Source organism: Phaethon lepturus, unplaced genomic scaffold (assembly GCF_000687285.1).
Source record: "Phaethon lepturus isolate BGI_N335 unplaced genomic scaffold, ASM68728v1 scaffold18907, whole genome shotgun sequence".
NCBI classification, from domain to species: Eukaryota; Metazoa; Chordata; class Aves; order Phaethontiformes; family Phaethontidae; genus Phaethon; species Phaethon lepturus.
In genome coordinates, this window is record NW_010552783.1 from 20,614 (window position 1) to 43,711 (window position 23,098).

The 23,098-nt window shown below is 39.7% G+C and overlaps 1 protein-coding gene across 2 annotated transcripts in view; it reads left to right on the forward strand.

Annotated features, from left to right (window-relative positions):
- The window catches only part of MAPK10 (mitogen-activated protein kinase 10), a 69,454-nt gene that overhangs the window by 15,801 nt on the left and 30,555 nt on the right, over positions 1-23,098 (forward strand). The window contains exons 2-6 of one of the 2 annotated variants that reach the window (XM_010291335.1): positions 3,848-3,977; positions 6,297-6,355; positions 7,926-8,064; positions 9,550-9,715; positions 13,005-13,076. In XM_010291335.1, coding sequence (XP_010289637.1) covers positions 3,848-3,977; positions 6,297-6,355; positions 7,926-8,064; positions 9,550-9,715; positions 13,005-13,076 — 566 coding nt within the window. The remainder of the gene's footprint in view (positions 1-3,847; positions 3,978-6,296; positions 6,356-7,925; positions 8,065-9,549; positions 9,716-13,004; positions 13,077-23,098) is intronic. The other variant, XM_010291336.1, reaches the window with a different exon arrangement.

Genomic DNA, 23,098 nt, shown 5'->3' on the forward strand with positions numbered 1-23,098 from the left:
GCAAACAGTCTTGTTAAATAGCTGTAATTACATACATCTCTTGATAGTCATGAATTTATATTTGCATCTGGCTAAAATTTTTTATCTCTGATGAATAGGTTTGTTTCAAATTATTTACAGTTTAAAAAGGCATTTTTAACACTAACATTTACCTTGCCAAACTAGCTGTAAACAGAATTTATAGGGAAAGTGTTTATTTACTGCATTTTCTGTCTGTACAGCTGCCAGAGATACGGTAGTAAACTTGGAGGATTTTTCGGAGCTCATGTTGCGGTAAAACTATCATTTTATTAGAAGAACAGGGGTAAATTATAGTCTTTGTTCTAAAAAAGGGGCAACTGCATAAATTAAAAAATACATTCATAGTTAAGCAAGAGGTGTTACGTTAGCGTTTCCAGAGAAAGAAGCACAGGCTTTTAGAGCAAGTCCAGTCTCTTATTGGAGATCTTGAAATTGACTTTCACGCTCAGCCTTTTCCCAGCAGTTCGCAGACACTCATTACTCTCTCTCTCTTATTCCCGCTCCCTTGAGTCACCTGTTTATACAGCCACTCTTCTGCCAGTGATTGAAGTTTGTCTTAAGAAGGCTGATATATCATCAGTACTAACCTTGGTGTTCCAAGGTAAGGATTTTGTGTAGCAAGCACCAGAGAGAGGACCTACATGTGGTATCTGTAATTTCATTGTAGTAAAATGCATAGTTGGCTGTCTGTAAACAAAAGCTTCTCTCTGGTGAATAGAAAAAAAAATCAGTGCTATTAATTTACTCAGTGAAATGAATTTACGTATTGACTTCTTGAAGTAGTTGGACACCTTCCATTTGATAGAAGGCAATGATAGAACTGCAGTCAAGATCCTTGCATCTCAAACTAAATACCCCTCTACAAAGGATTACTTTAGTTGTTTCATTTTCCTCCATGATATGTAAAGGACTGAGAATGGATCATAAAAGCCAAAGGCTTAAGAAACCTTTGGTTTTATGATTTTAGATTGATGCTTTTTCATCTCTTGCTTTGATGGAGAGAAAAAATTCAGAAAAGCAAGCTGAGATCAGAAACTGGAGAAAATGGTTGCCCAGACAAACTTTCAGTGTTACTATTTTCTAACTCCTAGTCAGTGATTTTGTGATGTAACTAATGAGATTAAAATATGAGAAGATAAAAGATTATTAAAATGATTCAAAGTACTCTTACATAGCTCAGGTGAGTCTCATGTTGGCTTTTCTTCTTAAAATAAGTTGGGTGATCGAGTAATATGGATTAGCTGAGAGATTTGTCTGCTAACATATATTTGCAACATATGTCCAGGATTGATAGAAACAAAACATTTAACTGTTGAAAGATCATGTTTTTTAAATCCTTTGACTTTACATGTTATTTTTTCAGTACTTAATGGAAATAAGGGGTATTTTAGTTGTGGCCTTTATGATGCCCTGTTGTGGGCTAAATGAGAATGAAAGACACAATTCTGACAGTTGCTACAGGAGGTTTGCTTTCTGCTACATACTACTAGGCTATAAATCACATATCTTGTTCCTCTTGATGTAAGGTTTAGTCGAGTGAAGTTCCCTGACCAGAATGAAGTCAAGTCAGACTGGATCTTTGATAGCTCTGTCACCTAAGCTGCTTCATATATGCTCTAACTAGTGGGTGCAATATCTTTGTTTATGCATGTGCCTAGCATATTAGCTGGGTCACAAAAGTTGTATGCCTTATTAATGAATAAGAGAAGAAAGAATTGTTGCCAAATGACAGAATGGATGATGTTGGAAAGAGCCTGGTCCAACCCACCTGTTCAAAGGAGAGTTGAGCAGGTTGCTCAGGACCACTGGAAGACTGTGTCTCCATCTTCTTTACTCCTCCCAGCAGATACTTAAGAACAGTGATAAGATCTCCCCTGAGCCTTCTCCAGGCTAAACAGCCCCAATTTGCTCACCCCTTCCTTGTATGACAGATGTTGCAGTCTCTAATCATCTTCATGGCTCATCAGTGGAATTGCTCTAGGACATCCCTACCTTTCTTGGACTCGGAAGCCTGGAGCTGGATCCAGCACTCCAGATGTGACCTTGGTAGCACTGAGCGGAGTGCTGCCAGCTCACTTCCCTTGACCTGCTAGCAACAGTCTTCCTAAATGCAGCCCAGGATGCTGCTGTTCCTTGCTGTGAGGGCACATTGCTGGCTCGTGTTCAGCTTGTTGTCCACCAGGACCCCTGGGTCCTTCTCTGCCAAGCTACTGTCCAGACTGTCAGCCCCCAAGCGTATAATGGTGCGTGGGGTTATTCCTCCCCAGGTGCAGTACTTGGCATTTCACAGTGCTGCTAATTTGGGGAGATTCAGTATTTATTTATACTTTTTTTTCTGGAAAGTTAACATTTTGATCTGAAATAGTTTCACAATGAAAATGTTAAAATGGAACTTCCTGGCAGTTTCAGAATACCTGCAAGGGCAGTCATGAGAATTTTTTTTTCCCTCTGAACATATTTTCGGGGGAAATGCCACCATCCTGCCCCAAATGTCAACAGTGGACTAAAATATTCTTTGCAAAACTCCTCATCATCTTTATCAAGCAATTATTGTTATTTGTGGGATGTATTTGGTGTGTTATTTATGCAGGAGTAGTGTAATTGAAATATTTCTTACTCTTCTCCACCTGTGTGGTTTCCAAGACATACATTGCCAACACTTTTTTAATTATTTAGAGCACTTGTATGTTTTTGTTGGCTTTGTGACTAGGCTTCTGATGCTTGCATGCTTTCTGCTCTGTACTTGGAAGAATCTGGAAGTGAATGTCAGTGAAAGTCTACAGTAAACAGGAATTAATAAGAAAAAGTACAAGATTTTGAATATTTGCTTTAAAAAGTCATTATTTTTAGAACAGCTAGTGGTTTGGTTGATTTATCTTTTGGGAAATACACTGTTGTTCTTCATGGAATAGCAGGAAACTTGTGTAATGCTGTTCCTCATTCTTGGTGAAATGGAGAATCAGGAAGACTGTCTAAGGACTGTCCATTTGGGAACATTTCTAAGAATTAGTATGCTTTGTGAAATGTAGAAATAAAAATGTGTGTAGTCAGATTTGAAACACCAAGATAAGTGGTTCAAATTCATAGGAGGTGAAGATTATCAAAATAACTGAAGGTTGTACAAAACATTTAAAAGTTTAAGGAGACTTTTAGGAGCTCAGCTTTAAAAGCACACTTTGCAAACAAGAACCTATCTTTCTTCATGTTTTCAAAATTTTTAACTAAGCATCTGTAACAAATTTTTTCATTATCAGAAGGAAATGGTAAGGAAATTTTGTGAAATGGTTCTGTTTCTAGGTATGTTATTGGAATTGGATGATATGGTCTCAAGGAATGAATAAATAACTTGATTCCATTAGAAATATCATAAAGAAAATACAAACTTCATTTTAGGTAAAAGTGGGCAATTGTTCATTGAGCCACTCTGTGAAGGTGTCCTTAATCATCACAGGAAAAGCAAAAGCCTCTCCGCTGTACTCAATGCACAGAGAGTTGCTTTATGAAACAACTTTTTGTCTCATCCAGTTTTTATTGTATTTTTATTTGAAGTTGCTTAATTTTTTTTTTCCACTCCTTGAAAATAAGTGTTAATTTCCTATGGAAATGGAATTCAAAAGTAGTGGTGCATGCTGATGTGTCTTCTGCTGATGTGGTGGTACATGTTTCCTTTTGATGTCTTCTTTTTTCTCACTAGAAACTCTCTCCTTTTGTCCAGTATTTTTCTCAGTGGAAAAAAAGGCAATAGTAGGTAAGGCTCAGGAATTTGCCATGAGAAATGCAGGATATCCTCTAAGATGCATAACCCCTGTGTTTGTAATTACTGCAGTGCTGCATATGATGCCGTCCTTGACAGAAATGTGGCCATTAAGAAGCTCAGCAGACCATTTCAGAACCAAACTCATGCCAAGCGAGCTTACAGGGAGCTGGTCCTCATGAAGTGTGTGAATCACAAAAATGTAAGTTTTCAGTTGGTAACTGGAGAAGTGGTATGTGAATTGGTTTGTTAGAAAGAAAATTATGTTGTTGGGTGCCTTTATTTAAAACAGAAGAAATTAAAAGTAAATTATGCTCAAGGGCTACAGTCTTTCTGGTACTATATGCCCACATGAGAGAGTGAGGATCTTCCATGTGCTTATTTAAAGGCTGTGCCAAATGAGGGTGCTGCTAGTAGGGTCAGGGTGGTAGAAGCGGAGAGAGCAGAATACGTTCTTGTCAACTCATTATCCAGAAATGCATAGTGCTTGTTGGAATCCTGGCTCCGTCCTCTTGTCACTGGGATTTGTGACTCTAAAGCAGTGTCTCCTGAGTTGGAGTACCCACGGACAAGCGTCACTCCTTGTTCTCGACTTCATCTGAAACCTAGTCATATAGATGCATTGAGTAGATTGTACAAGATGAAGGGTCATCATAGTGAAGGTTGCTGCAAAACTGATAAAGAAAATTAAGAACCAAAAGCACTTTTCCATTCTTAAGTATTTGTGTGTAAGGTGATGTTGTGGAGCTGGGGACTGTGAAGCCTCAACACATTGTGCTATTCCTTCTAGTCACAATGTTCTTGTTGAAATAAACAGCACTAACAGGTTCTAGACTTTCCTGTTTCTTACATCCACTACCTATTTTATAATATGTATTATCTATAATGAATTAAAATATTCCTACACTGCAGCAAAAGAGTTATTCCAGGGCTGTATGTTAATTGTAACCATCTATCTGTTAGTTAGAACTATCTGCCTGACACTGCATAAGCTTCCTTTTTTGTAGTGAGATGTAGGATTGCCCCATTGCATTGTCAAGGGATCTCCCAAGGATTTAATTTTCCTACAATTCCTTGATTTCTGCTGTGGCTTGATGCCATGCCTGTGTGCCCCTTCCTTTTCTTTAGGAGTGAATTTTTCAGTTTTCTATGTGTTTACTCTTGTCTCAGATCCTGCTGTGACTCTTTCTCCTTATGCAAAGCGTAAATGAGCTTGAAAAGTGTGATGTAAGGTGAGATTTGATGCTTGTTTTCAGTCACAAATTCACATGGGAAGAAAAAGGACTGACCCAAAAACGGCAAACATTGGGTCTTGTTACCTATAGTGTCCTCCGTCCCACTTCTGAGTGTTGACTTATTCCTTACATTTCCACTGTGTTGATCAGGATGGTACCTGTGTCTTCCCTATTGGCTTGGGTGGAAATTACCCTCAGTCAGACCAATGCATGGGTCTTTGAAAATGTAGGGATGAGTGGGTAGTTCTCCCTGCAGGCGAGAGAATGATGCATTTTCACTTCTTGTTTTTAATGGACTGGAAAGAGCAGAGGGCAGCAGGAGCAGTATTGATATTAAATATATAATTTTTTAAATGCTGCATAAGAGCTGATAACAGTACCACATTTGTTGGGTCAGAGTTTTAATCTGTCTGTACAGAGAAGTGCAAAGGAAGGAGGCGATTATAAAGGCACCTGTGTGGAGGCAAGAATCAGAATAGGTGGAGTAGACAGAAAGAATATTGAACCATTCCTGTTAGAAAGTGTAGAGAGGTGATGGAGGCATTCAAATGTTGTCTTCATGGCGGGGGGGGAGCTGATACCTTCTGCCTCTGTTGCCCACACAGAAGGAAAGCATGGTAAAATCAGATCCCTGAGGTCACTTTTTTCCTCTATGCTGTTTCACACATTCTTATCAGTGTCTTTCAACAGCCCAGACCATTTAAAAAAAATGGGTGAACAAGGAGTTGCAATATGCAAGTGTCTTTGCCCAGAATGTGTCTACTGTTTCAAAGCCCTACTTAAAAAGTGGTACTTCTCCTGTATGGAATTTTTGTCAGCGTGTGTGCGTATGTGCCCTCAAAGGAATTGAGGCCATGTCAAAGAGAAGGAAGGTCTTTTGTTCATTTTTAATAAGATGGTCCTTGATTATTTGTCCCCTCAGATGAGTGTCCTTCATATATAAGAAACTTCTGGCTGTAGCACAAGGACTGCTGTGCCAGATTGAGCTTAAGTTCGTCTTTGAATCTGTACCTATTCGGAAGACTGTCAAACCCTTGGCATTTTGTTTTGTCACTGATCATCCTTCTCTCAGAAACCATTCCAAGTGCACCTAGAAGAAATCTTAGAGACCTGTGGTGTTTTATTTTGGATGTTGCTGACTTTTGACTGATCCATAAAGTGAGAAGTGTTAGTATAAATTGAGCAGTGAAAAAACAGAGTTTATCCTTTAACACACACTTCAAGATGGGTTCAACTGCTTACATTTATCACTTCTGTTCATCATTTTGTCTTACTTTGCTTTTCAGATTATCAGTTTATTAAATGTCTTCACACCACAGAAATCTCTGGAGGAGTTCCAGGATGTGTAAGTAACATAGGAAGTAATTAAACTAAAGCTGTAGAGATGTGTGGGGTATTATAGTGTACATTGAATGTAATAACTCAGCAAAATACAAATGTTATAAGCCCCTCTAAAAAACATCATGTGTAGTCTACACTGCGGGTAGACAGATATTCTGCATTCCCATATTGAGAGCACTTTTGACATTTAAAAGGTGCCAAATACTGGGTTTCCTGAACACTGTAATAGTGTGTAAAACCTACTGGTGGCTTTCCTTGAGAGGGTTAGTGTGTTTACATTTGCCTTTACATGCAGCGGAAGGAGTATGAGTAGTTAAAAGGGCCTGCTTGTGTTATTAGTTTGCAGAAATGATGGTGGTTATGTGACTACCTGACATGTGTGAGGTTTTGAAATGTGGCATTTCTTTCTAAAATAATTTCCTGTAAAAGAGACTGATGTGAAACTTTTCTTCATTTCATATTTGTTTTGATACAAATTTTGCGTAAAATTACTTGCCTGGGGAACCTAGTGCTAGGTGTAGAGGAGAACTAGCCTCTCCACTGAATGTTGCCCTATTGCACAAGAACTACTGTAGTGTACTGCTGCCCTGAATAAAATTTTAAATATTCAGTGTTTTATATAGTTGTACTCCTTTTATCTTTCAGTCTTTCCCATATTCTGTATACATTGTATGGAAGTATATTTCCGCTCTGTACTCCAATATCAGCAGTGATAACAGACAGATAGTAATGGCTGAAGTCGGATGACTACTGTTCTGATTTTGGTATATGGAATTTCCACATAATGTTGTCACTGCAGACTTTTGCAGGGCAGAGGAGGTATCTAGTGCTGGAAAGAAGACAAGGTGTGCAGCTCACATTGGGGAAAACACTAGCTCTCCATTGCAAAGTTTCAGAGTGCTTTAATGTAATGTTACAGTTATGAATCAGCTGTGCTGGTGAGATGTCTCGTAAGAAATGAGCTGATGTGTTTAATGTATTAAGTTACCGCTGAAGGGGATTGGGTTAATGTCCTGCTGAGCTTGTCAGTGAAGCTTATTTATCAGAAGCACAAGACCAATTAGTTATAATGAGAATTGTGTGAAGTCATGCAATCTTAGGGGGATTCTTGGAGACACTTTGCATGGGGATGGATATTTTAGACTCTCAGACATCTCTACTACTCTCTGATTCCTACATGTACTGTGGTAGCCATTCCTCATAACGGTCAAAGGCCAAGCATTCATGTCATTTGGTGCTTGTGGCTCTTTTCTGCACGTTTCAGTGTCATGCTGCCTGTTTGCCCATGTAGGGGAAATAGTGTTTCTATAGTGTCTGTTGTGTGGAATGCACCAAGAAAGGGCCAGCAATCCACCTGTTTTGATGAGATGCTAAAAGAATGGTGTCTCTGCAGTGAGAAACAAACACCACAATGGTACCGTTGTCAGTGGGCCCAGTCTCCAGCTGTGTTACTTCTAGTCATCAGAAATAAAGTTAATTTTGAAGCAAGAAAAGTCATTGTTACTTATTTGAGATGATGCTGTGGTTCCTCTTCAACACAGACAATAACACTATGACTTTGCTTTTTCATTCAGTTACCTGGTAATGGAGTTAATGGATGCCAATCTGTGCCAGGTCATTCAGATGGAGCTAGACCATGAGCGAATGTCTTATCTACTGTACCAAATGCTCTGTGGTATCAAGCATCTTCACTCTGCAGGAATTATTCACAGGGTAAGGAGCTTTTGGTTTAAAACTTAAGGCAGCATATGACATCATTATGAAGAGTTTAGAAACCACTTGATTTTCTTATGTACTCTGGATCAAAGCCCTATCTTTCAGTAAAATGACTATACAAGTCATAATCCATCCCCTTAGCAGAGTAGCTTCATGCTTATAGAATCATTGAATCATTAAGGTTGGAAAAGACCTTTAAGATCATCAAGTCCAACCATCAATCCAACACCACCATGCCCACTAAACCATGTCCCAAAGTGCCATCTCGACATGTTTTTTGAACATCTCCAGTGATGATGACTCCACCACTTCCCTGGGCAGCCTGTTCCAATGTTTTACCACTCTTTCAGTAAAGAATTTTTTCCTAATATCCAATATGCTTATGTTAGGAATGACATTGTTTGTGAATTTAATCAGACAAAAAGGTAATGTAATTATTAAAAATAAATAATAACCAAATAATAAGCACTGGAAATCCTCAAAATCATTATCATCTCTGAGATGTTTAGATAAATGTTATTTTTCCTGAAAATGCAGCTGGCTACATCTACCACGCATGACATTCAGACACTTTGAATTGATGTTGTAGTGTGGTCCAAGTATTGCTTGATCAGGATCCAGAGGTCAGGGCATACGGAATTGGCATTTGCCATTATTCACCTGTGCTAAAACAAATGAAAAGACTGCTAAGTCTATATTAAGTGCATCCTCTCATTTTGCTTTTTCATGTCAGAGTGCTGTGTCTGGTAAGAATGTGGTACCTGGCTGTGAGTGCCAGAGGTAATGCTGTGTGTGATTGTTGACAACAAGAGGGAACAGTTCATGTGACTGTGAGCAGGAGGCAATTCTGAATGGACTGAAAATATCCTGACTTAACTTCTTTATTGAAATGTGCTTTTACTAATTTGGGATTTCCAGCTGAAAAAACAAATCCAAAAATATTCTCCTCCTGTTGTAGGAGGAAGAAAAGAAGGGCTGGTAAAATGCATTACAAAGCGGATGTTGCTTTACAATACGCAAAGGTCTCCTTTTTTGGCATGTTGTATGTTTAGCAAAGGATGATAGATTGGGCTTCCAGATAGTCATCCAGCAAAGGATGAGCTGAATTATAATAACTAAAGCACTAAGGTATCTCCACACGTACAGCTGCAATGTCTCTATTAGGCTCACAGGATTATACTCAAAATGGTACTCTAATGCTTAATCCTAGTTGCTTGAACAACTAAATGCAATTTAACACCAGTAGGCTCCTACGATCGAGGTAAAGCCCGGCAGTATGCCAAGTTAAAACATCTTCCAGAAGACTTTGCTAGAGAAACAGTAGCAAGATTTTGCTGTGTATTTACAAGTATTTCTGATCGTAACTGTAAGTGTCAGAAGAGTAAAAGAATATTTGAAGGGTGACCTAAAATACCAGTCCATATCACAGCTGTGTCTGGCTTTATGAAGGACAGTCATATGTCTTTTCTCTATCTTTTGCAGGATTTAAAACCAAGTAATATCGTGGTAAAATCTGACTGCACGTTGAAGATTTTGGATTTTGGACTGGCCAGGACTGCAGGCACTAGCTTCATGATGACTCCATATGTGGTTACACGTTACTACAGAGCACCAGAGGTCATCTTGGGAATGGGCTACAAGGAGAACGGTAGGGCTGCAATTTCTTAGGAAGCACAGTGCGACCTGAGTGTAAGGTCTGCCGCTACAATTGTAAGGGGCACCAGAAGGAGAAAAAGAAAACATAATGGGAAATGACATCTTTAATTTAAAAGGCGGCTCATTTAGGGCAGTTTCTCACTGTTGTGTACTGCAGCTACAGAATGTGTTTGGGATGCAATGCTGGTGAATTTGTCAGTGTGGGATTGCAGAGTAATGAGAAACTTGTTCTTAGTTATGGCTGAACTTAACAAATGCAATTAGCTCTTTCTGACCAGAATGTCTTTGGCTTCTGTGGCTGTGAAACAGTGTGGGAACCACTGGAATTGCTGAACAAGTGATGTGTTCTAAATTTGAGTCTGGCTCACTGAACTGTTGGAGGGAAGAAGAGATGGTATAAGCTGAAATAGGGAAACCTAGCCCTTCCAGAATTTCCCCAAATCCAGAGTTAGATCTGTATTTCAGGAGTGGTTTCTGTCTTTATGATAGGCTTAAGTAAGGTGCCATGTTTTTCTGACAGGTTTCATGTGGTCAAGGTCTAGGTATAAATTTTGCAGTTTGAGTCTTTTTTAATGGGAAGTAAAGTTGGAGAGAAGAGGAAAAATCTGAAACTAAAAAACCATGCATCTAATTTGTATGTAATCTTCTTAGATGTAAATAGGGTTTTGCTCTGAACAGTCTGTGAGGGATTTGGATACCTCTTGGCCCCTGGAAAGATTGTGAAAAGCAGGTAGGAGGTGCTCACTATAGAGAAGCAGGTAAGGAAGAATTCCCATTTTGCAGGGAATGAAGGGAAAACTTTATAAGCGATTCTCATTTGTAACAAAACTGAGAATTGCATCCGAGTGCCAGGTAGACCAGGCAGGAAAGGAAGGGATACAACATATAGTGGAGAAAAATCTGCTATGACTCGGATTCTGCTGTCAAAAGCTACCACTTGTCTGTTTGACCAGGAGACTTTTTGATGACATATACAGCAAATGTCAAAACCGGGAATTTATTAAAGTCTCCTACTTAACTTACATTGAAGAGGTTAGCTAACCTGTGGGAAAACTTCTACTAACAGTCGACTGCATCCTGTAAAGGGCAGTGGAACTGATTTTGGGAGCTGATTCCATGACTTAAACAAGAATAAAGATATGCTCACACAACCTCTTTCAAAATTAGCAAGCATCTGCATGAATTATTTGTAATGTGTATGAATTTACAGCACACATTTTAATATGAAAATCTAAAAAGTAGAGAATTATTAATCAGTCTTAAGCATACAGAATCATTTCTAAAAAAGGAATAATCTTCCTTAAATTATGTTGTAATTGATATTTTGGTAAGTGCCACTAGAAATCTGAACTAGGCTTAGCAGGCATTAGACAGTTCCTTAGTCAATATCCAGAGTTCCTTCTATTGTGTAATGAATTATTTTGCGTTTATTTTTTTTTCTCTCCAGAAATTTAGTAGATGATTACCATTGTTGTTGTTATTGTCCCTGAAAGCACAGAGAAAGCACTTGCTTTTCACATGATTCAAATCGCACCAAGAAAAAGTTAGACACACTTTTGCGATGAAGTACATACACAGCTGGGAAGGTACTGAGAATGTTTGCCAGATCCAAAGGTCCTGACTGAAGTTAGCATAGAGACTTCCTTTGACTTCCCTGGGCAATGAATCTGGCTCAAGATGAATGTTCTCATCTTACTTGTACAAAGCAAAAATAAACAGAGAAGGAAAACAGACTATTTGAAAATGAAGGTCAGCTGTCTGAGGAGCCGGTCTGCTTGGAGGCTCTGATCCAGCTCCTAAGGAAGTCAACAGAAAGGGTTGTTCTTTGCTTCCCTGCTCTGGCCTGTGCTGCCACATTACTGAAGCTCCCCTACTTTTTTTTTTTAGCTCTTACGGTATACACTGCCTGTGTAAGGACTGTTCACTGCTTTCATTTTCTTTCTGCACTTGGTTGGCTAAAGATGCATAATTATCACCAGTTTGCTGCACTTCTGTGGAAGGTCCCAAAACTGTCACCATGAAGAAAACTCTGCCACTGCCTCAGGCATGCTCTTGCTGTCCCATGCCCCTGATACCTGTACCCTCCTTTTCCCAAATGGAACATTTCACCTTTATTTTGTTTTACCAAGAAATGAGTTGTTTGTTTGTTTCTTTGGTTTGTTTTGGATTGCTTTTGAAGGATAAAAAGGGGGAAGAAAAAGAGGAGAAACTGGTTGTGTAGGTCAAAGATGACCACAAAATGAGGATTCAAAGCTGAGAAACAACGTAGTCTTTTAAAGCATTTGAAAGCCATTTTTTCCCCTTCATGTGGAATACAGGTCTTTTCTTTCTGTGCAGACTGTGTCACTATCTATATAGCCTTTTTTTTTTTTTGTAAGACTTAAAGCGAAAAAAAAACCCCACCCAAGCCAAACAGATAAAGTAACTATGCATGTTGCATCTAAAAGCTGAAGGCAGGATCAGGAAAAACAGAAATGCTCTTAGTCTTGTTGGTACTTGTCCTGCGAAGCGTTTGGTTTAGCATTTATATTGAGTACCTATGCAGCAAAAAGCAGAGTCCATACGGGTCACACTCTCCATTTGCTTCCAGCCGGTGTGTAGGTACAGACGGATACATATAAATAGATACCTGTAGGTAGGATATAAGTACAGATCCTGAGGCAGGAGTTTTAAATAACACTTAAGGGTGATATTTATCCACAGAGCCTTTACTCGTGTGAGCGGTTCCATTTGGAACCTCTTGTGTACTGCTGCAGAGACTCAGTCCTGCAGGGCAAAGCCTAGAAACTGCCTGGCTGCAAGTAGGATTTATTCCAGATGATCATTGGCTGGGTTGGGTTTGGTTTTGTGGGGTTTTTTTGCCTTTTTTCCTTAAAAAAAAAAACAAAACCACGAAAACCACAAAAAAAACCCACCAAAACCACACAAAAGCTCCAAAACCAAACACTTGTTTATTCACCATAAACTCAGTGTATACCATGGGTCTGTGCAGTTGTTACTTGATCTTTATTTGCTAGCTGTGGGCCTTTTCCCAAAAATGTTTATTTTAAACTTTTTCCACCGTTGTGACTAACTGCCATTGAGCTGACGCAGCTTTTACTTATTAACTTATTTATTTTAGCTTTTGGTGAGACATGAAAAAAAAAACCCCAATGAAACCACGAAACAAACTGTACTGTTCTGATCAACCTGCTCTTTTTCCCCTCCTTTAGGAGTGAAATGTTGTAGTTAACTTTGCTTTTTTTTCCTCCTTCTTCACTTCCCTGTCTCTGCTGTTCTAGTGGATATATGGTCTGTGGGATGCATTATGGGAGAAATGGTTCGCCACAAAATCCTCTTTCCAGGAAGGGACTGTATCCTTGTGCCATTTGCTGCAGCTTCACCTATTATTTGTTCCTCTCCTCCACCCCATCCCTTTTACCATATACTGACTATACCAGGACTGTAAAGATAGAAGCAAAAAGTTGAATCCTAGAGGTAGGAGTAAATGAATATAGCACACTACTGATACGAACAAAATTGAAAGTTAAAAACAGATGCACAGAATTATTTCAGTCAAATAAGTTATCTTAAAACCTGTAATCATTCAATTTTGTGTAGTCTTTATGTCATACGAATAAGCACTATAGAAAACAAGCATTCTGATTGCAAATTGGATAGCTTTACTTATTATTCTTCAAAGGAAATATAATAAAAAAGAAAAGAATCCTAACTTGGCCCATCTGGTTCCTGTAAATCTTTTTTTCTGCTTTTATGTTTTGGAAATAGTGATTTCATAACATCTGTGGTGACATCACAATCTTTTGCTTGTTAATGCATCAGGGATTTGGATTCATCTCAATGCTGTATGGGCTCAACAGAGTTGAGTCAATACAACATTTTTTTTCTTTAAAACAAAATGAAGAATTTGACTCGCCCAGTTTAAGGCAACCGTTTATCTGCTGTGGTTTCCAAATCAGCCTGAAATCAGATTCTCTTGATTTTAAAATGGACTTTCCTTTATTTGCATGAAGTCTGTGTCGTTAAGTAAACTGTATTTCCTTCCCATCTTGTTCTTCTTGTCTTGGGTGATATTATTTTTACCACTGCCAAGGTGGTGAAAGCAATATTAGAAAATGAAAACAAAAGAGGGGGAGTCTACTTAGCCTTCAGCTTATCACAGGCTAAGCCAGGCAACCTGCCCGTGAAGTGTAACTAGTGTGTATTTTGCCCATCAGAGTAAAACGCAGCAACATAACGTGTTTTCCACTCTCAGAAACAAAAAGGCATGTTGCTTTCGGCAGGTTGGCAGAAAGACACCGTAAGAATCTGCCATCGGCAGACTCTGGCAGTTGGCGTGTGAAAACCCAGCTTTTACGGACATGTAGTCATGGAAGTAACTATTTTTTGCTGGCTTTAGAGTGATTCCTGCAGTGTTTGTTGGAGTTGGGTCCTGCCTGTCCTGTTTTCACAGCCCTGTTGACTTTCTCTGAGAACGGAGCTCTGCCCAGCAGCCCGGTGAAGGTGCCGTGACACTTTACTCACAGGTAGATGGGGAAACCGCAGGTACCTCCTGGCTGCGGAGGAGGGAGCAGCAACCTTGTCCTGGCTTCCAGTCCTGTAGGAATATGGACTGGAAAGTTATCAGGTGCAAAGCACGGCAATGAAGTAAGAACGGTGGTGTTTATTGTTAGTGGAATAAGGATGGTGGTGTTTATTATTAGTGGATGGCTTGGAGATGTCACTCCACGGGAGCTGAGGTTTTCCTGCGCCGTGGGGCGCGGGCAGCACACCCACCTTCTGCTGTAACCGGCGCGTGCCGAGCAGCTCCCGGCGTTGGAGAGACCTGTAACGCGGTGTGGTAGTTTTGCTGTGTTTCGGTGGTAACACCACCTCATAAACACCAGCATAACTCTTCCTCCAGACACGGTGCTCTTTTCCTCTTTTTTTCTTTCATGTACAAAGAAAAACGAAACCATCTATAATATACTCAGCTGTAAATACTGAGGATATTTCCATTTAATCTATTTGGAGAGAAGTCTGAGTTTTTGCTTGATAAGCAACTAGAATACAGAAAAAAAGCTATTTAAGTGTAAGAACGTAGCACTGTGGTTAGTGGGTTGCTCTCCTTTTTCAAAAACAAATTATATTTAAGAATCATGTTCTGCCCATTTACAGAAAAAAAAAAGTTATATAATTTAAACAACGAAGCTTTTAAAAGTCATTCAAACATAAGAATTACTTTGTTTCTGTCTGGCTATGACAGCAATCTCTTATGACAGTGTCTTATTCAGGGATAGCAACAGAATATTTTTAAAATACCTCTTAACGTTTCAGTATCAGTTAAAAATAGAAACTGAATTTTTGAACAAATGCAGAAAACGTGTAAATTGTGGGACAGTCCTACTTTTTAAGTCATTGGAGATCCCATACCCTGAAATACAGTGTATGTGAGCGCGGTCACAACTGCTACCATGTTTTAGTGGTGGGTTTATCCAGGTGAGTTGGAAGTTTTAAAAAAAAAAAAAAAAAAAGAGAGAGAGAGAGAGAGAGAAAAGAATGGAACTTATACATTCATTTGCAAGTCAATACTCATTTGTTAACCAGTTTGACTCCATGAATAAGTTTTCAGTGTTAGAAAGACTGGTTTGTGTATGGGTCCATATTATTTTCCCTTCCTCCATGGCTGTTGATTGGCAGATCTGGTTTGCCTCCTAGATGCAGGGAAGAAAGAGCTGGAGAGCTGCAGGTAAACTTCACAGAACGACATTACAATAAAGTTTCCCTTGGGCTACTTAAGGCCTTCCAGCAGTGGGTTTTCTAGCTGAAAGAGGCAAGTGTGTATAGAAACTAAAAATTTTCAGTTCTTTTTAATTTTTCAGAAGAATGTCTTCTGTGTGCACTTGCTATCAGTATAAGGAGCTTACTCATTTCTAGCCTGGAGTAAGAACATTCATATATGGCACAGTATACATCTAAGAAAAATTTCACAGCTGCTGCCAAGTTTTATGGAGAGAAAAATTCTAAAAAGTTAATCTTAACATCACACTGAGCTACCATTATACTTAGGTGCTGCTGACTTCAAATGAAATTTCATTTTTAAAGTCCTCATGGAAATTAGAACATGGAGAAGATTTATTTCAGATCATCTCATCTACATAAATAAGAAACTCTCTCTCAGGTACTATAAGAACGCTCTGAAATCTGTATAGACTACAGGTACTAGTATATGATAAATCCCCCGTTACTATAGATGTAAGTTAGGCATTTTCCAAGAAAATGTGTATGTTTCTTAACTTCAGTAAAATGCTCTCTGAACACGTTAACTGCTATTTTCTTTAGCAAAAAGCCAAACAGTACTTGAAAATGATTGCTCTGTGAATATTGCTGAGGTATTTAATCTAATTGACCTAGTAGGACACTTGAGATACAGCAGGGCTAGAGGATTGGTCCATTCAAGCGCTGTCAGTTTGCAACGAGGCTCCCAGTTTTCAGAAAAATAAGGGGTCACTCCAGCCTCCTGGAGAGGAGCGGGTAGAAACTGCATAGCAGAGACCTTTGTTCCTCACCTAAAGCAGACATTGCAAAAAACTGTCAGGGAGACTTCTTTGTCAGCAGTCAGACTCTCATGAGAAGAAATCCACCTTTTGATTGATTTCCAGATGGATTTACAGACCAAAATATTCCTGGCAAGTTCTGGTAGCTTTTGTAGTCCACTTCCGAGCTGCTCGCTCAGTGTGTCTTCCATGCTTATTCCACTCTTACTTAAATCAGAAAGAGTGTGAGCAACTGAAAACTGCCCGAACTCTTGGATGCCACCGAAAATATGTTGGAAAACTCCAGGACTTTCCCCAGTGCTGTGTTCAGCTCTACCTAATAATGTCTTCAAAATCTCGTAAGATTTCAATGTAAGGATTGGAAATGTCTTTCTGTGTATTTTTTTTTTTAAGAGAAGCAAAAACTTAAAATGGTCTGAATGCTTTCAAGTGAGATAGGCTTATTAAGATCTGAGCTGCTGAGGCCACAGCGATGTCCCACAGGCACACATGACTTAGTGGGGAAACAAAGCAATCAAAGAGCATTTCAGTACTGAGGAGGTGTGTAAAGGATGGTACTCTGGCAAGTTCATGTGTGAGTCCCTCAGAAGATCAAAGCAGAAACAGTGACTTAGTCATAGAAATATGTTCTGATATCAGCCAAGTGTCTTAAGTTGTGCTAGGCCTGCATTACAGTGGTGAATATGGAAGACAGAATTCCTACTGCAAATAGCTTAGAGTCCAAGACAGACAAAAGAGAAAATACCATTACGATAGACGGGGAAAAAAATCCAAACTTATTCTATGTAGCCATGAACATCCAAAATAGGTGAAGTCGGCATTAACAGATGAAGTTAATGTTTTCTGTGGCCAGATTTTCAAAAATGCCTTTGTCTGCCAGCTGTCTTTGAGAGTGGTGGGATTAAGATATGCTCTCTGACATCTGACAGAGTATTCTATTTATTTTCCCAGGAATTTATATGGAAAAAAAATTGCTTGGCTTATGGAAAAAAAATTTGAATCAAGAAAGTCTTTTCCTAAAAGAGGTTGCCTTGCCACCTCTCATTAGCAGAATTTGTCTTTGCATTTGAAATATGATCTGCATTTATTACTGGGTATAGTCTTAGTATTTTGAGTGCATGTTGAGGGTTTTCTTAAACTTTGGTATAATAAAACATCTGCACTTTCGTTTAGTGCAGTCCATTGTTTTTCATGTTCCCAGTAGTATTTTCTTAAGACTTGTTTTGTCTTTTAAAAAAACAAAGCCAAAACCAACAATTAGCATCAGGATTATTTAAAAGAGATTATTAAAAATGGCTGGCCTGGATCTCCAGGTTGCATCAGCTGGTATGTGTTAGCCTGCTACTTAAGTATCTGTTAGCTATGACGGCATTGATGGCTAAGTTTGGATTTTGTTCAGCTGGATGATTCCTACCTGGGTGTATGGTATTTGGTTTTGGACTCTGGATTTTTCTGAGAATATAGCAAGAGTTTGAATTATGATGATTTTAGTGGGGGAAGTTTGCTCATATAGGACAAGGTCTGTCTCAAAGAGACTTCAGTATATCCGTGAATATGATTTGGCTGTTGCATTCTTCTCTTTCTTTTTTAATTCAGATACCTATACTCTAGCAGTTTATAGTACAATTTGTGCCTAGCATGAGAGCCCCATGCTGTCTGTGATCTGCCTGGCCTTCAGAGTGGATCCCATGAAGAGGATGAAGAGGATCCTTCATCCTACAATGAAGAGGATCCATTGCTCATTTCCCAACACTCAGATTAAAGTGTTGTATTGTGTAAAGTGTGGTAGTGAGTATTAAAATACTCACTTAAAGATTTTCAGTATGGATCTGAACATGCAGTTTCAAAAACGGCCAAGTGTTGAGGAGTAGATACGTGCTACACCTCATATGTGCTGCCTCATATGAATTTCAGCTGAGGCAAGTTGGTTGTCTTTTCAGGCACTTGTGAAAATTGGATGTCTTTTTTTTTTTTTTCCTTTTCTATTCTATTCATCAGCTTTTGCTTGATGGCAGCTGTACTAATTTGAGCTGAGTTTCACTGGTACAGCTGAGCAGAGGATTTAGAACTTGTAGACAAAACAGATAGTACTGAAGTGTCTTTTGTCAAGAGCATGTAGGCATTTGGTCAGGATCAAAGTAGAGGACTGGAACACACTCAAAATCATGTATCATTTATCAGATATGAAAATATACAAGTACACTTAACGATATGCTAATCTGTATCGTAGCAGGAGAAGACTACCTGTGTGATTCCTGAGACTACCTGTGTGATTCCTGGTGGAAGAGGTAAAATGAGTGTACCTGAATACTGTTTGAGACCTGGGAAGAGATATTTCAAAGTCAAAATTTAAATTAAGCTAAAAAGAGGGTCTGAAGCTAGCAACTGCAGGATCTGCAAAACATGTTTTAAATGTTACTGTCTGTTAGATGCAGTGTAGTGTGTTTCACATTCCTTGGCAAGATGTTCTGTAGGTCTCTCTTACTGTGAAGATTTTTTTAATATAGTTATATTCAAAATAAAATAGGAGACAGGGAAGGGCATGAGTCATTCCTTGTGCCTCCACTCATTCTTGAGCTTGCATCTCAAGATTCCCATGGCCTTTTCTTAATATACATGTTTCTCTTAATATCCTGTGACATCCCTTCCTGTCCCTCTGCAAGCCCTGCTGTTCTGAAAGGGACAGTGGAGCACGAGTTCCCAAGGAAAAACAATAGTTTTTCAGCACTTTCTTGGCACTGCAACTGAAGAGCCAACCTCTGAGGAAGAGCACAGATTTGGATGTGATTTGTGCCTCCTCCTGCATTTTTCCAGGTGGGCCAGGCTCTGGCACCTGCCTGTCTACCGCAGATCAATTCTGTCTATGCCAAATGAAGGTGAGCATCTGCTAGTCTGAATCCCATAGACTGATGGCTCAGCTGTGTCATAAGCAAGCGTGATGCGTATTGGTTTGGATCTTGCAGAAAGTTTAAAAAAAACAAGGAGATAAATTCATGCATTGGTTTGAAGCATCACACTTGTAAAATTGTGGCAACTCCCTTTTTGTTCCACCTAGAATCTGCCAGGAGAGTAGCTGTACTCTGCAGCTTCAGTTGCCGATAGTAAATTAGAAGTCAATAATGCAATATTCAAACACTTTGGAATCCTATTACTGTTACTGAGAAATATTAAGGTTTTAATAACATCATGTGGAAAGTAGCGTTTCAAATCAGAAAGGAAAGACTTTCTCAGGAAATCTTAACGGATTGAGCTGATACTGTGCTGAGCACTTGTTAAAACATGTTGAAATCCGTGCATATGAGAAATACAAGCATGAAGGAAAGGTTTTTGGTATCTCAGCAAGGTCCTGAGACTGGAATGTTGCAGAACTGGGAGTTTGCCATGATTTAGAAAGAATTGAAGGAGGGAAGGGTTTGGTTGGTTTGGGAGGCTTTTAATCTTCTTCAAGTGTTTGAGCCATCTTCACAATTGTCATTAGGAGCGCTGCGCGTCACAAACTTCCCTTGGCATTGGCAGTCTGAAGCCTTTGTAGCTGTGCTAGCTGGAGCTTGTGAAAAAAGGCAGCTTTGCCCGTGTATTACCAAGTATTTTTATAAACCATGTCCTTTTTTTATTGCAGAGAAATAACAGAAAACCCTGTAAAGACAAGGTACAGTGTCCAATACAGACTGCTGTATTTTCCTTCCTGAAAATTCCCGTAAGGGCCTAGAAGTGGTTCCTCAGAGCAGACCTCAGTGCAGATCTGCAGGAGCACTCAACAACAGAGATGGAGATAAAGGGAGGTCCTACCCAGCAAGGTGTCTTTCCATTTTAGGAGGATTTGGAGAGAGAGGCTCGCTGTGTTATGACGGGCATGCTCAGTTGCCTTGAAATTTTACTGGAGTTTGCACCTCAGCCTTTGGGAAACAGCATTGTGTGCTAAATATTTTGGCCTACAGTTACACAAATAAAAACAGGTATCATGTTTTGCTTCATAAATGTGTCTATCGTAGTCTTCCCAAGTCAGTTTTGAGGACTCGATCATCTCTTTTCAGCTTGCAGAGGGGTGATTTCCGCATCACTAAAACAGGAGCTGTTACAAACACTAGCGTTGGGCATTCTCACGAGTGCTCTGGGCAGAAAGAGAAAGTGTGAACTAGCCCATGAGGTTGGGAGAGATAGCAAAGCACATTCAGCTGTGCCTGCATCTCTGGTCTCCAGGGTTTCCCATGGCATGTATTTCATGAATTTTAATTTGAATGTCATGATTTTCATTGAATTAAAACTGGAGCTTACTAAGCGCAGGTCTGAAGAGCCACCTCAGTGGGAGTTTTAGCAAGGGCAGTTGCAGATTTTCCATATGGGCTCTCTTTCACTGTGTTTTGTCAAGTCCCAGAGAACCTGTGGTTTGGCAGGAGTAGAATGCAGGGCCATTACGAAGGAATGAGGAAGGAAATGAGCTGTGGTGTCTTCCGTATCAGAGTGACACCCATGCTTTTTCCAATTCATCGAGCATAACAGGGGCGGCCTTCTGCAGAAACAGAAAAGGAAATTGCACCCACAGCCAAGTTACAAGGGAGGTGTCCATGGAAGGTTAACTTGGATCCTTTCCATATAGAAATACCTTTGGCTAGTTCTACAATTCTTCTGCATGTTTGCTGAAGGGAATCTGAAACCTGGAAGGACGAGCAAGCACTCATTTGGGTCAGGAAGTACGTGAGACTAAAGCACAAAGGGGAATAGATGTCTTATTAACGTTCTTCCATCCCAGCTCTCCCTTTTCTCCTGACCGTGTCTTCTGGTCACCTTCCCTGTGAAGGCCGTGTCAGCAGCCAGACCAGACTGCTTCCCCAGGACACAGGAAGGTTTGGGGGGTGGGAGGCATGCATGTGTGACAACAGAGCAACTCTTGTTCAGCCTCCCCAAATTCTATTCAAGCCCCCAGGGCGATTTTGGAGGTTCCTGTGGAGGACAGCATCATTGCCCAAATGTTTTGCAAGACAGCCCTGACACAATCACTGGAGAGGGTATTTCTCAACTGTTTGGCATGGAATCAGAACCAGGGGGTGGCCCAGAAGTTAAGATTTGCTGCATGATTGAAACATTTCCTTTGTTGAGGAAAACACTTGCATGGGGTTTGTGGTGGGCATTTATTCAAGGTGACTCTGCCAGGGAGACATGTGGTGTCCTTGGAAAACTTACTGGTATTTTGAAGTATGTGTAGACACTCAAGAATGCATTTCAGAGCACCTCTGTGCAATAATCTCGTTTGTAGAGATTTTGAACAAATTAAAAATCCCCTACTCTTAGTAATCCAGGACATGGGTATTCTAATGGAGAGAGGACTTCTCATCAGGGGCTACCCAAATCTCAGCAATTTCACTTCAGAGAGACGTGAAGAGTTGTAGGTTTAATTCCTTAACACTGTCTCATGTGATCCTGAAACATCAAGGCAAATAGTTGGTAAACTGAAGTTTTACCTAGAGTCATGCAGTGGTCTCTGGGACTATATAAGACTATTTGATTAAAGCTTAGGGTTATTCCACGTGTTGGTGGAGCATTGCCAGTCTTTGTCAATATCTTGCATTTGGAAAAAATCTTGAACCAAATGTAAATTTTCAGTGCTTTGGAGTTGAGTGCAAATGTTTAGAGACTGTGGCTTGTTTTTCTGATGCTTGTACAACTGAAATTACTTAGACTACGTCTGTGTGGGTTGATGTTGGACTAAATGAAAGTGTGGATTGATACTGGCCTAAATGAAATTGAGGATTGAGGCTTAGGTCTCTGTACTGCAGTCCCTTACGGAGCTTTGCACAAGTCTCAGTGCCTTAACTGGGGCTTCTGACAGCTGCTGTCTATGCTGAAACTCCTAACCTCCAACTAACTGCTTTTCTTAAACACACAGTGAAGCTCTGGGTTCCAATTTGACTTATTTCTAACTGGCTCAGGAGAGGAAAAAGAGGCAGCACTCAAGAAGGCTGACAAAACTGTCAGGTTTTTTTTTCTTTCGACATTGGTTATATTTAGATGTTCATCTTTGCTTCTTCTGATTCGGAAATTTTCAAAGAGCTTTTTCCCCAAAACCTCAGGAGTACAGGAGAATAATCATCTCTGCTTTGCACAGTTTACCGTTTAGTACGTCACTAGTTCAACTTTTCTGTGTGTGCTGCTGAGCACAGCACAGAGCAGTAATGTCAGAAGGCAGCCTCTGAAAATAAAAAGGAATTAATAACAGATGAACAAACAACTTGCTTGCTCTATCTTTTCCTGATATTTTGCATGCCATTTAGCTTGTGATGAAAGCAGCAATAATTTGCATCTCTAGATTTGCTTATTGCTTCCAAACAAGTAGCCTTTTATTTCTTTATTTCTTTATTGATTTTTTTATTGTGTAGTGATGAAGCTTTTCATATGCTAAATAAAGCAACAGGGAACCTTAGACCCAGGCATGTAAAGATTTCCACAGACAGGACATTTGCCTTGAAAATCAAATCCACTTTAAACTGTTGCTCAATATGAAATTATAAGAGTAAATTCAACCAAGCAGCATGACGCTTTCATTTTTTTCCCACAGTTTCTGGCCCTGAGAGACCAGTCTGTCCCTTTTCTGGCTTCCATGCCCTATGACTTATCATAGAGCAAGGACAGCAGAGGTAATGTGGTTTCATGGTATTGGTATGGGGAAAAGCGCCGCCTTAATCCCATCCTGGATATAAGGAGTCTGATTTTCATCTCATGTTCTAGCGTAAATTGCGGTTAGCTTTGTTTGACCCAGCTGCACTGCTCTTCTCTGAACAAGGTAAATAGTGCCCCGCTTTGCTCTGAATTTCAGTGCAGAAGGTACAGCTTAGTGCTTCTGT